The following is a 12,195-nucleotide window of genomic DNA, read 5'->3' as shown; positions in this document are numbered from 1 at the left end:
CATTCCTCCTTGCAGATCCTCTCCAGTTCTGTCAGGTTGGATTAAACGTTGGTGGACAGCCATTTTTAGGTCTCTCCAGAGATGCTCAAGTGGGTTTAAGTCAGGGCTGATGTTGGGCCATTCAAGAACAGTCATTTAGTTTTGTAAACAATACATACAGCTTGGGTCATTGTCTTGTTGGAAAGTATTGGCCCAGTCTGAGGTCCCACTCTGGAAATTTTTCAGGATTTGTTATATTGCAGCCATTTGCTAAAATCATTTAAGTTCATTTTTCCCTCAGCTTAAAACACCCCCACAGCAGCACCACCATGCTTGACTGTTGAAAAACTGTACAGAAGGTGATGAGCAGTGCCTTTTTGCAGATTTATTTAAAAAGAAAAAAAGTTCTATCTTAGTCTCATCAGACCAGAGAATCTTACAGCCTTTTTGGGAAAGATGAGTCTTGGGGATTTCTCTCCACCTTGGAGTTCTTCAGGTGTTTTTTAGCAAACTCCATGCGGGCTTTCATGTGTCTTGCACTGAGGAGAGGAAAGATCGGGCCACTCTGCCATAAACCTGGATTGGGGGAGGGCTGCAGTGATTCCTCTTTGCAGAACCTTCTCCCAGTTCTGTCAGGTCTGGAGCTCAGCCACAGTGATCTTTGGGTTGGACAGCCATTTTTAGGCTCTTCTCCAGAGATAGCTCAGTTTGGGTTTAAGTCAGGGTTCTGGCTGGGCAAACATTCCATTTAAGGATTAGTCAGGCCACTTGCTCTTAGAAACCTTAAGTGCAGCAGTTTTTTTAGCAGATCTGTGCTTAGGGTCATTGTCTTGTCTTCAGGCAGTTCCTTTGGCCCAGATCCTCATTTGCCCTGACATGCACTGAGCTGTAAGATCTTTTAGACAGGTGTGTGGCTTTTCTAATCAAGTCCAATCAGTATAATCAAACACAGTCATCCTCAAATGAAGCTGAAAAACACCCCCACAGCATGATGAAATGGACAGCACCACCATGCTTCACTGTTGGGACTGTATTAGGACCAGGTGATATTTCAGTTTTGCCTTTTTAATAAATCTGCAATAATGTCAACAATTCTGTGTTTTTCTGTCAAAATGTTCTATCTTGTACATTTGAGAAAAAAAAACTGAAAAAATATTTGTTATTTGTAATTACTGTTATTGTTTTAATAAAGACATGAACATTTGGTCGTATTAATGGCGTTACATGAAAGGCTGCAAGAACTATATTGCTAAAGACAATTCATGCACAACTAAGGGTAATGCAGCAGGGAAAGATCAACATGAATCCTGTACTGTATTATAAGCAAGATGAGCATGCACATTACTGATGTTTAGCACCTGAAGAGGACAGAGATGAGTCTGTACCTTGTCTTACTGAATGACACATTGGCATTGTGATGTGTGAGTGCAATGAAGTGTCACAGTATGTATTGGTTGTTTAAACTGGTGTCTTTGTTTACTGTCAACACTGTATTTTTACTCCTAATCTATTTAAATAAATGGAGCCCATTATAAATAGGCACTGATGTAGATTTTTTTGGGTCTGTTCTTATTCTAAGATAACTATGACTTGCAACTTACATATTGGGAAGTTGCTGAAAAGACCATCTAATCAGCACAGTTTGTTGTCCATGATGAGAATAGATCACAGTTTTTGTTGTCCACCCTCAGGGACCCAGTAGAGTCCCCTGGAAGAGCAAAGAAAATTAACATTTCAAATGGCTATAAATCAAAGTCTGATTATATCTTTAAAGAGAAATTTGGAAAGACAACTACTTATGCTATGTTAATTAAATAATGTTAGACAGAGTTTTCAAACATATATGGAAAGGTGGTATAAAGGTGTTTTAGAAAGTGCTCTTAGTAAAATACTTCACTTCAGCCTGCCTCTTAAATATGTCATAGATGTTTGCACAACGAACATGTTTATATATACCTTTGTTCAAAAAAATATTGTATTTTCCCCATTTTATTATTTAACATTTTAAACTACATTACCCATAAGCCTCTGATATTTCATCGATAGGATGCGAAAAACATGGCGCTGTTATTTGTAGTTTAATTAGGTTATGCTCGGGGTTAGGGTTATGATCTCGGTAAAGTGCTAATTTCTCACGAAATAGCAACACTGAACTGTTAACTGAATGTACTAATTATGTAATAATACCAGCAAAACGCACTTTGCAACATTAAGCGTTTTTTAATTTGGGTTAAAAGATAGTCCAATTACAGGGGTGTCTGCAAGCGCCAGGAAACTTCAAAGCCAATGGAAACCCAGTTGAGCAGAGTTTACTTGTCCATATATGGTCATTTATGACAGGATCTTCCGGATTCTTGTGGTGAATGGACAGATAATCGATTAAAGATTTATCTGTCCCCATTTAATATAAAAACTGCAGCAACAGATTGCATTGTGTGGTTAACATGATGCAGTAATATATTTGATTACAGATTACAGTCTTGTTGTAATGGTTGTTACATTGTTTACACTAACAATAATTATTGTACAGTATTTAAATTCAAACGTGGGCATATACTGTGTGAAAAATAAGTAATGAATCATTTGCTCACAAAAAACAAAAAAAAAAACCTCTGATAATTCTTCAAACATGTCAAACATGCAGCAAACTATTCAATTTTGCTTTCATAACATGTACAGTGTATTTATAGTGTATTAAAGGCATACAATTTATCACTTTTATGTTTCCTGAAAATGGACCCTACAAACTTGCCATTCTTAGCTCTGCTAGTTGAAGAACAGGAATATATAAAAACCACACACACACATTACAAATTTTCCAATGTTTATTGATATGTTAAACTTTTCCAAGACAAACATTGTGCCCAGAACAGCACTCTCTCTCTCCAGTTTGTGCCACTATGGAAAAAAAAAATCAAAAACAAACAAACAAACAAACAAACAAAAAAATAAAAAAATATATATATATATATATATATATATTTTTTATAAAGTTATATTTTTTTATAGTAAAAATTATAGTAAAATATAACAACTTCAAACAATGACTGATTGATAAAGTAAATAATGGGTTCATGGAAACAAATATCTAACTACATTATCCATTATTAAATGGATTAAAAAATGGTTTGCACTTGTACCAAAACATGTTCTAATAGTTGTTTTTGGCACCAGTACCTATCAGATTCTGAGCTATTTGATTTGAGTGTTTAATATTAGTTTTGCAACTGTATAGATTAAAAATAGATTTGTTTGCATAAATTCCTTAGGGGTATAAAACTTAAGCGCTTGATTTCAAAACATCCAATCAGGACCACAAATCCCTGTACGGGATACCTGTTGTTTTTTCAGGGCGGAGCTAGCCAATGACTGGATGGTAGATCATAACAGACAAGAACAGTAGCGAATAAAATCGCGAGCGCAGTGGTTAACGGGTTTATTGCATTCTGGAAGGAAAATCTCCGTATGGTGTTTTGCCAAATTTGCTGGAGTAAACTCTTATCAGCCACCCCGTGCAGCCCTGCATTTAACGATGGATCCGTGCAACAAGGAAAAGGTTGACAGTGTTATGGACGGCTCAGAGGAGTGTGAGAATAGTGATGAAGAACAAGACAATACGATAGAATGGGATGATTTATCTGACAAGGAGAGTGTTGCTTCTAGCATGGACTCGGCAGTAGATGAGATGTCCATCGATGATCTCGAAACTCTTCTGGATGAGTAAGTTAAAGCATGTTTTAAGATCTTTTTATTGTTATGCGAAAATATGGCAAAAAAAAAAAAAAAAAAAAAAAAAAAAAAAAAAATGAAATGAATGACTGATCAAATGACAAGTAAATTTACCTGTTCATTTTTATTTATTTAATACATTTTGGTATTTATGTACTCTGTTGCATTTTTTTTCCTGCTTGGGTCCTAATCAATTCAAGTCACGTAATGAATGAATGAATGAATGGACTAAACCTACCATTTATATGCAGTAGGGCTACTGCCTTAGGCTCAGCAAACAGGTTCACTTGTCAGTTGACCCAACAGTGTGAAATTTTACTCCTAATCTATTTAAATAAATGGAGCCCATTATAAATAGGCACTGGTGTAGATTTTTTGGGTCTGTTCTTATTCTAAGATAACTATGACTTGCAACTTACATATTGGGAAGTTGTTGAAAAGACCATCTAATCAGCACAGTTTGTTGTCCATGATGAGAATAGATCTTTCAAATGGCTATAAATCAAAGTCTGATTATATCTTTAAAGAGAAATTTGGAAAGACAACTACTTATGCTATGTTAATTAATTAATGTTAGACAGAGTTTTCAAACATATATGGAAAGGTGGTATAAAGGTGTTTTAGAAAGTGCTCTTAGTAAAATACTTCACTTCAGCCTGCCTCTTAAATATGTCATGGATGTTTGCACAACGAACATGTTTATATATACCTTTGTTCAAAAAAATATTGTATTTTCCCCATTTTATTATTTAACATTTTAAACTACATTACCCATAAGCCTCTGCTATTTCATCGATAGGATGCGAAAAACATGGCGCTGTTATTTGTAGTTTAATTAGGTTATGCTCGGGGTTAGGTTATGATCTCGGTAAAGTGCTAATTTCTCACGAAATAGCAACACTGAACTGTTAACTGAATGTACTAATTATGTAATAATACCAGCAAAACGCACTTTGCAACATTAAGCGTTTTTTAATTTGGGTTAAAAGATTACAGTACAATTACAGGTGTGTCTGCAAGCGCCAGGAAACTTAAAAGCCAATGGAAACCCAGCTGAGCAGAGTTTACTTGTCCATATGGTCATTTATGACAGGATCTTCCGGATTCTTGTGGTGAATGGACAGATAATCAGTTAAAGATTTATCTGTCCCCATTTAATATAAAAACTGCAGCAACAGATAGCATTGTGTGGTTAACATGATGCAGCAATATATTTGTTGATTACAGTCTTGTTGTTGTTGTTGTTGTTTTCCCCTCCAAACAAGGGTGTGAAAAATAAGTAATGAATCATTTGCTCATAAAAAAAAAAAAAACCTCTGATAATTCTTCAAACATGTCAAACGTGCAGCATACTATTCAAATTTGCTTTCAAAACATTTTCAGTGTATTAATAGTGTATTAAAGGCATACAATTTATCACTTTTATGTTTCCTGAAAATGGACCCTACAAACTTGCCATTCTTAGCTTTGCTAGTTGAAGAACAGGAATATATAAAAACCACACACACACATTACAAATTTTCCAATGTTTATTGATATGTTAAACTTTTCCAAGACAAACATTGTGCCCAGAACAGCACTCTCTCTCTCTCCAGTTTGTGCCACTATGGAAAAAAAAAATCAAAAACAAACAAACAAAACAAAACAAAACAAAACAATATATATAAAAAAAAAAAAAAAAAAATATATATATATATATATATATATATATAAAGTTATATTTTTTTATAGTAAAAATTATAGTAAAATATAACAACTTCAAACAATGACTGATTGATAAAGTAAATAATGGGTTCATGGAAACAAATATCTAACTACATTATCCATTATTAAATGGATTAAAAAATGGTTTGCACTTGTACCAAAACATGTTCTAATAGTTGTTTTTGGCACCAGTACCTATCAGATTCTGAGCTATTTGATTTGAGTGTTTAATATTAGTTTTGCAACTGTATAGATTAAAAATAGATTTGTCCGGTTTAAAAGATATATGATCTGTTTATTGCATGTCATTAAATAGATTTCTTCTTAAGTCTCTTTCTGGATATGTACACACAAACACATACAAATTAAAGATATTTTTTTTTTCCATAGGGTAGACTTATCCAAGCGAATTGGCATGTTTTGCTATTCATCTACAGACATGTTCATTCCAAAATTGCTTCGCTTGAATTGCATAAATTCCTTAGGGGTATAAAACTTAAGCGCTTGATTTCAAAACATCCAATCAGGACCACAAATCCCTGTACGGGATACCTGTTGTTTTTTCAGGGCGGAGCTAGCCAATGACTGGATGGTAGATCATAACAGACAAGAACAGTAGCGAATAAAATCGCGAGCGCAGTGGTTAACGGGTTTATTGCATTCTGGAAGGAAAATCTCCGTATGGTGTTTTGCCAAATTTGCTGGAGTAAACTCTTATCAGCCACCCCGTGCAGCCCTGCATTTAACGATGGATCCGTGCAACAAGGAAAAGGTTGACAGTGTTATGGACGGCTCAGAGGAGTGTGAGAATAGTGATGAAGAACAAGACAATACGATAGAATGGGATGATTTATCTGACAAGGAGAGTGTTGCTTCTAGCATGGACTCGGCAGTAGATGAGATGTCCATCGATGATCTCGAAACTCTTCTGGATGAGTAAGTTAAAGCATGTTTTAAGATCTTTTTATTGTTATGCGAAAATATGAAAAAAAAAAAAAAAAAAAAAAAAAAAAAAAAAAAAAATGAAATGAATGACTGATCAAATGACAAGTAAATTTACCTGTTCATTTTTATTTATTTAATACATTTTGGTATTTATGTACTCTGTTGCATTTTTTTTCCTGCTTGGGTCCTAATCAATTCAAGTCACGTAATGAATGAATGAATGAATGGACTAAACCTACCATTTATATGCAGTAGGGCTACTGCCTTAGGCTCAGCAAACAGGTTCACTTGTCAGTTGACCCAACAGTGTGAAAATAGTCTTTTCATTCATACATTATCAATGTTTTGTGCATTGTAAAAAAAAAGCCCAATGAAATAAAATTGGCTTTGTCACTGTACTTTGGAAGTGGACTCCGACCTCCATGAAGTTAGGCTACTGTGACAAAGAACCACTTGGAAAACCCCTCTTTTGTATATAATTTTAATATTTGATCATTGTTGTTATAGCATATTGAAACTGTTTTATGCAAACATATATATATATATATATTTTTTTTTTTTTACTTTAATATTTTATTATTATTTTCACAAAGCATTGTAATGTAATCCAATTATTCACGCTGGTTTATTCAAGGAAATCACTTCGAATTTTCATCTACAGTTGGTTGTTGTTAATAAATATTCTAAGTTCCTTTAAATAAAGTATGTCAGCGTCTTAGAGCGTGATTATAGGGGAAAAACAACGAATAGTCGTTGTGTGTTGTATGTTCTCATTCCGATCCTTTGTGCTGGAGCACTTAATGTACATTCGATCGATAATAGAGACTCCAAGACCTGGGTGTGTCAGACATCCAGAATGTGTACAATATTTCAAGACTAGGTTGGTACATGGAAGTGCCGCCTAGCGTTTGAAATTCACAGAGTAGGCGGACTGTGTTAGTGTAATATAATGGCTACATTTTGTGGTATTATAATCGCGCATGCTCATAAACCGATTTGGATTTTTGGTGCTGTGAGGTGTAACGCACACATACAAAACATAAAAAAGCTATACCACCTTATGTAAAGGCACATTCTAAGTGATATAAATATAGAAATGTATACACCTTTTTTTTTTTCCAAATTCTATAGAAATTAAAGAACAGGTCATATGGTATTTTAAAGTGTCCTAATATTGTGTTGCAGTCCCCTACAACAGGTTGAAATGCATCTAAGGTCATAAAACGTAATTTTATCAGAATATACCTTTAATATTAGAATCATTTTGCAATGATTTCTAAACAATTCGTTTCAAGCAGCTCTGAGCTTAAGGTCGGTAAACCTCTCTCTTCCTTAGAGACAGAGCGCATTTAGGCCACGCCCACACCGGACACACAATCGAACGCTCGTTTATTGACAGCTTATACAAACGTAGTTCTGGGTTTTTTAGCTTGTTTACTCTACATCTTGTAACATAGCAGCTTTTAGACATTGTTCTGTTTTTGTTGTAAGTCAAAAATGTCAAGGAGGCAGCTTCCAGCAAAACAAAGTAAGTGAAGAATGTTGGATTGTTTCACTCTACTCTGATTGGTCAGCTGACCAAATCTGATGTGATTGGTCTTGCCGTTTACAATCCAAGCAAATGGTGCCCACAGCTAAAGTTTAGCTGCTAAACTGTAAACACTTTGCAAAACAGTAAAGGTGGATATGCTAGTGGAGTGCTAACGTGCTAACTGATGAACCAATACCATTTGTAAGCCAAAATATATCTACATTCTTTACATATTACATTAATGGACACATTTATAGGAAATAGTGGGTTCACAGCGAATTATCAGATCTATTTCAGTAATATTATGATTTACCTGGAAACCTAAAGCTGCTCTAGGTATTCATCACATATTAGCACAAAAAACATGATATTTTGAGCACTCAATTGAAAATGTACACATAACTTAACATAAAGTGTTTGTAGGCAGGAGTGTTTGTAATTCGCGGGCAGGCGGGGATTATGCTAATACGTTACAGAGTGACGTAAATCGGTAGCAGGCGGAAGATTCGAAAATATGACGACTCCTTAAGGTGGCTTAAAGTCCACTCTTTTTTCTCTCTTTTTTTTTTTCAATATTTTTATTTATCATGCACTTTTTAATTGATAAAATTATTCGTGGGTCGATTCTGAGATCTTCCGAATGCATTGCGATTATCTTTGGAATCGATTCTGATCTTAGATTTTAACACCAGATGGCGCTCTAATCTAGTTTTTATCCGCAAGCTCAAACGCTTACGAAGAAGAGTGCTGAAGAGCACTTGCGCATTCACCGGATTCTATAATTTTACCTTGGCTCAGAATGCTTTTATGATGCAAGATTATTGTAAACGCAGCCCACTGCGAACACACTTGTAATTCGCTTCAACCTTTTCAAATTGTATGAATGATTATTTTAGGTTCAAGTGCATGTAAGCGTTTGAAAACAAGCAGAGCACAGCTGTTTTTAAAGAAAGCAGTGCAATCTGCTTTTCAAAACTAACCTTAGAATCGATTTGAGAAAGAATCGCAATGTGTTCGGAAAAAAATCAATGCTGAATCATATCTCAGTTCGCGTTTCAACAGTGTATCATCCCATCCCTAACAGTTATGTTACAAACTGCAAAAAAAGATATTGTTCGAAAACCAATGTGATCTGCTCTTTGAAAAAAAACATTCAGAAATGTGGTGTAGCTTATATTTCTTTCTTGCCTCATGCAACAGGTTCTCAGATGTCTCTGATGATGGTGACTGGTATCCAGAGACCACTCCACGAAAGAAGAAGAGATCCGGACTGTCTTCCGTATCACCATCTCCAGCAAAGTCTTGCAGGTCAGGTTCACCTGCCTCTGTGCAAAGTGGCAAAGGCAAAACTAGGAGAAGCAGCGTGAGTCGATCCCTACCTTTTTCCTTAAGCATCTCAGAACAAAAGTGGAAAAGTGCAGATGAGCCTGATATTGAGCCGGCACAGCCGGTGTTCAAACCTAGACAAACACCCGGCCCACGGCTGGTCTCCAGCGGATCATGCAGTCCTCTGCAGTATTTTGAGTTGTTCTTTTCAAAATCAGTCCTGCGGACTATTTTAACAAACTCGAATGCATACGGTGCCATGCGTCAGGAAGGGGCGAAGAAGCCATGGGAGGACATTACGGCAAAAGATCTCAAGTCATTTCTGGCGCTGGTGATTTACATGGGTTTGCTGAAATGCTTCAAACTGACAGACTACTGGAGGAAGTCTCACATATATAATCTTCCCTATCCTTCTCAAATCATGTCCAGCAGGAAGTTTCTGACCATAAGCAAAGCTCTTCATCTTAGCGATCCCAAAGTGGATGCAGAAAATGACAAGAAGAAGGGAACACCCGAATACGACCGCCTGTGTAAGATCAAACCACTCTACCAGGACATCAGGGATGCATGCAGAGCTTCTTTCCACCCCTTTCAGAACATCTCCATTGATGAACGAATGGTGGCATCGAAGGCTCGAAATGGACTCAAACAGTACATGAAGAACAAACCTACAAAATGGGGGTACAAACTCTTTGTACTGGCAGATTCCCTCTGTGGCTACACATGGGACTTCTTCATTTATGAAGGAAAAGCCAATTTGGATGAAAGCAAAGGTATTAGCTATGATTCTGTCATGATTCTCGCAAATGAAAGGTTGTTGGGATCTGGCTACAAGCTGTTCGTTGACAACTTTTACACCAGTCCAAAGCTCTTCAGAGACCTTCTGCAGAAAAAGATCTGGGCTTGTGGCACCGTTCGCGCAAACCGCATTGGCCACTCAAAGACACAGGCTCCTCGTGGGAATATTCGCTGGTTTAGGGAAGACGATCTGCTGTTTGTTGAGTGGAAAGACAGGAGGGATGTGCTGATGTGCTCCACCTTTCACAAAGCCTTCAAAGGCGACTCCATAAAGAGGAACGTGAGAGGAGCCGATGGCGTTTGGGCCATTCAGGATTTCCCAGTTCCAGCTGCAGTGCTGGACTACAACAAGTTAGTAGATTTCATTCAATGATGTGAAGTTCTGCCTTTTATATTACACATCTTATAATGAATTTCCTTTCATTCCAGGCACATGGGAGGTGTGGATCTGTCTGACGCACTTATAGGATATTACACAGTTCTACATAAAACCAAAAAGTGGTATCGTTCCTTTTTCTTCCACTTTGTGGACATCGCTGTAGTCAATGCCTTCATTCTGCACCAGCAGATGGCCAAGATGAAGAACCAGAAGCCTCTGACCCAGAAGGCCTTCCGGGAGGCACTTGTCACTGAGCTCGCAGGAACAGGACCTGCAACTGGCCCCGCATACATACGCCCGACTCTTAACCATTACTCCCATTTGCCCAAGTACATCAGTGGTGACAGCAGCATTGGAAGGCGAAAATGCAAATTGTGCCGCTTCAAAACTCCAGTCATGTGTGTGACTTGCGATGTGCCGTTGTGCTTCGTTCCCAAGCGCGACTGTTTCACTAGCTGGCATTACCCGGATATCAGCAGCGAGGATGGAGAAGAGTAAAGGCCTAAGTGCAAGGATTCTGAGTCTAGTGCAATTCAAACACGAAAAAAAACAATACTCAGAATTGGAGCATGAAAGTAGCATAGTAGTTTGAATCGAATGTGACAAGACAGGAAAATGAGAGTGGAATAACACAGTCAATCTGCAGCAGCTTACATCTGTTACAATTTTTTTATGCGTACTAAACACTTGTGAGACTTAAAGGGATAGTTCACCCAGAAATGGAAATTACAACATGATTTACTCACCCTCAAGCCATCCTAGGTGTACGTGACTTTCTTTTTTCAGATGAATACAATCAGAGATGTATAAAAAAAAATGTCCAGGCAGTGAATGGGTGTTGAGATTTTGTAGTCCAATAAAGTGCATCCATCCATCATAAAAAGTACTCCACATGGCTTTGGGGGATTAATAAAGGCCTCCTGAAAAATATCTATATTTATATATACTTTATAAAATGTAATCTCTAGCTTCTGCTAACTGTTGTACGTGCATTCATGAGAGACTGGCGTCCCAGCGGATGACATAGGCCACAGGCAAATGAATTTGTAAAGAAAATGTGTGAGGATTTTGATATAAGCCAAGAAGAGGCTGGTTTTCCTTTGCTAATTCTAGGAAACTTCCTTTGCTCCTGTAAACAAAGCTTGGTTCACGTGAGACTAGCATATTCTCACCAGGGCTTACGCTATGTGTACATCCTACGTCATCTGCTGGAATGTCACTCTTTAGTGAAAACATGTTAGCGGAAACTAGAAATTACGGTTTATAAAATTTGAAATATGGCTATTTTTCTTACACAAACGCACTGATTCACTTTAGAAGGCCTGTATTAACCCCCAAAGCTGTGTAGCGCACTTTTTATGTTGGATGGACGCACTTTATTGGACTATTGAATTTCACCACCCATTCACTGCCATGTTAAAGGAGAAGTCCACTTCCAAAACAAAGATTCACATATAATGTACTCACCCCCTTGTCATCCAAGATGTTCATGTCTTTCTTTCTTCAGTCGTAAAGAAATTATGTTTTTTGAGGAAAACATTTCTGTTTTCATTCATTTTTCTCCATATAATGGACTGATATGGTGCCACGATTTTGAACTTCCAAAATGCAGCTTAAATGCAGCTTCAAACGATCCCAAATGCGGTTGTAAACGATCCCAGCCGAGGAAGAAGGGTCTTATCTAGCAAAACGATCGGTTATTTTAATTACAAAAATACAATTTAAACACTTTTTAATCTCAAACGCTCGTCCTGTCTTATTCTCCATACCCTAACCGTCACAAACCGGAACAAAAACAGTCCAA

General features: G+C 37.0%; 1 protein-coding gene across 2 annotated transcripts; it reads left to right on the top strand.

Annotated features, from left to right (window-relative positions):
• The first annotated feature begins 3,480 nt into the window (after positions 1-3,480).
• On the top strand, positions 3,481-11,210 carry LOC127153274 (piggyBac transposable element-derived protein 4). 2 transcript variants are annotated; one of them, XM_051094285.1, is made up of 3 exons: positions 3,481-3,699; positions 9,089-10,363; positions 10,442-11,210. In XM_051094285.1, exons 1-3 carry the CDS (start codon positions 3,512-3,514, stop codon positions 10,887-10,889), a joined length of 1,911 nt encoding a protein of 636 aa, XP_050950242.1. In that variant the 5' UTR covers positions 3,481-3,511; the 3' UTR covers positions 10,890-11,210. The 2 variants fall into 2 exon arrangements, with proteins under 2 accessions (XP_050950242.1, XP_050950241.1); XM_051094284.1 differs by lacking the exon at positions 3,481-3,699 and adding an exon at positions 6,144-6,348.
• Positions 11,211-12,195: the final 985 nt, after the last annotated feature.

Source organism: Labeo rohita, chromosome 22 (genome assembly GCF_022985175.1).
Source record: "Labeo rohita strain BAU-BD-2019 chromosome 22, IGBB_LRoh.1.0, whole genome shotgun sequence".
In the NCBI taxonomy this organism is placed as follows: Eukaryota; Metazoa; Chordata; class Actinopteri; order Cypriniformes; family Cyprinidae; genus Labeo; species Labeo rohita.
Note: the sequence above shows the minus strand (reverse complement) of the source record. Positions and strands in the feature narration are given on the sequence as shown.

Excerpts from the sequence above, each read along its gene's own strand:
- LOC127153274 (XM_051094285.1), top strand. The coding sequence starts at position 3,512 with ATGGATCCGTGCAACAAGGAAAAGGTTGACAGTGTTATGGACGGCTCA. Across the intron at positions 3,700-9,088 it reads CTCGAAACTCTTCTGGATGA|GTTCTCAGATGTCTCTGATG; the intron begins GTAAGTTAAAGC and ends CTCATGCAACAG. Across the intron at positions 10,364-10,441 it reads GCAGTGCTGGACTACAACAA|GCACATGGGAGGTGTGGATC; the intron begins GTTAGTAGATTT and ends CTTTCATTCCAG.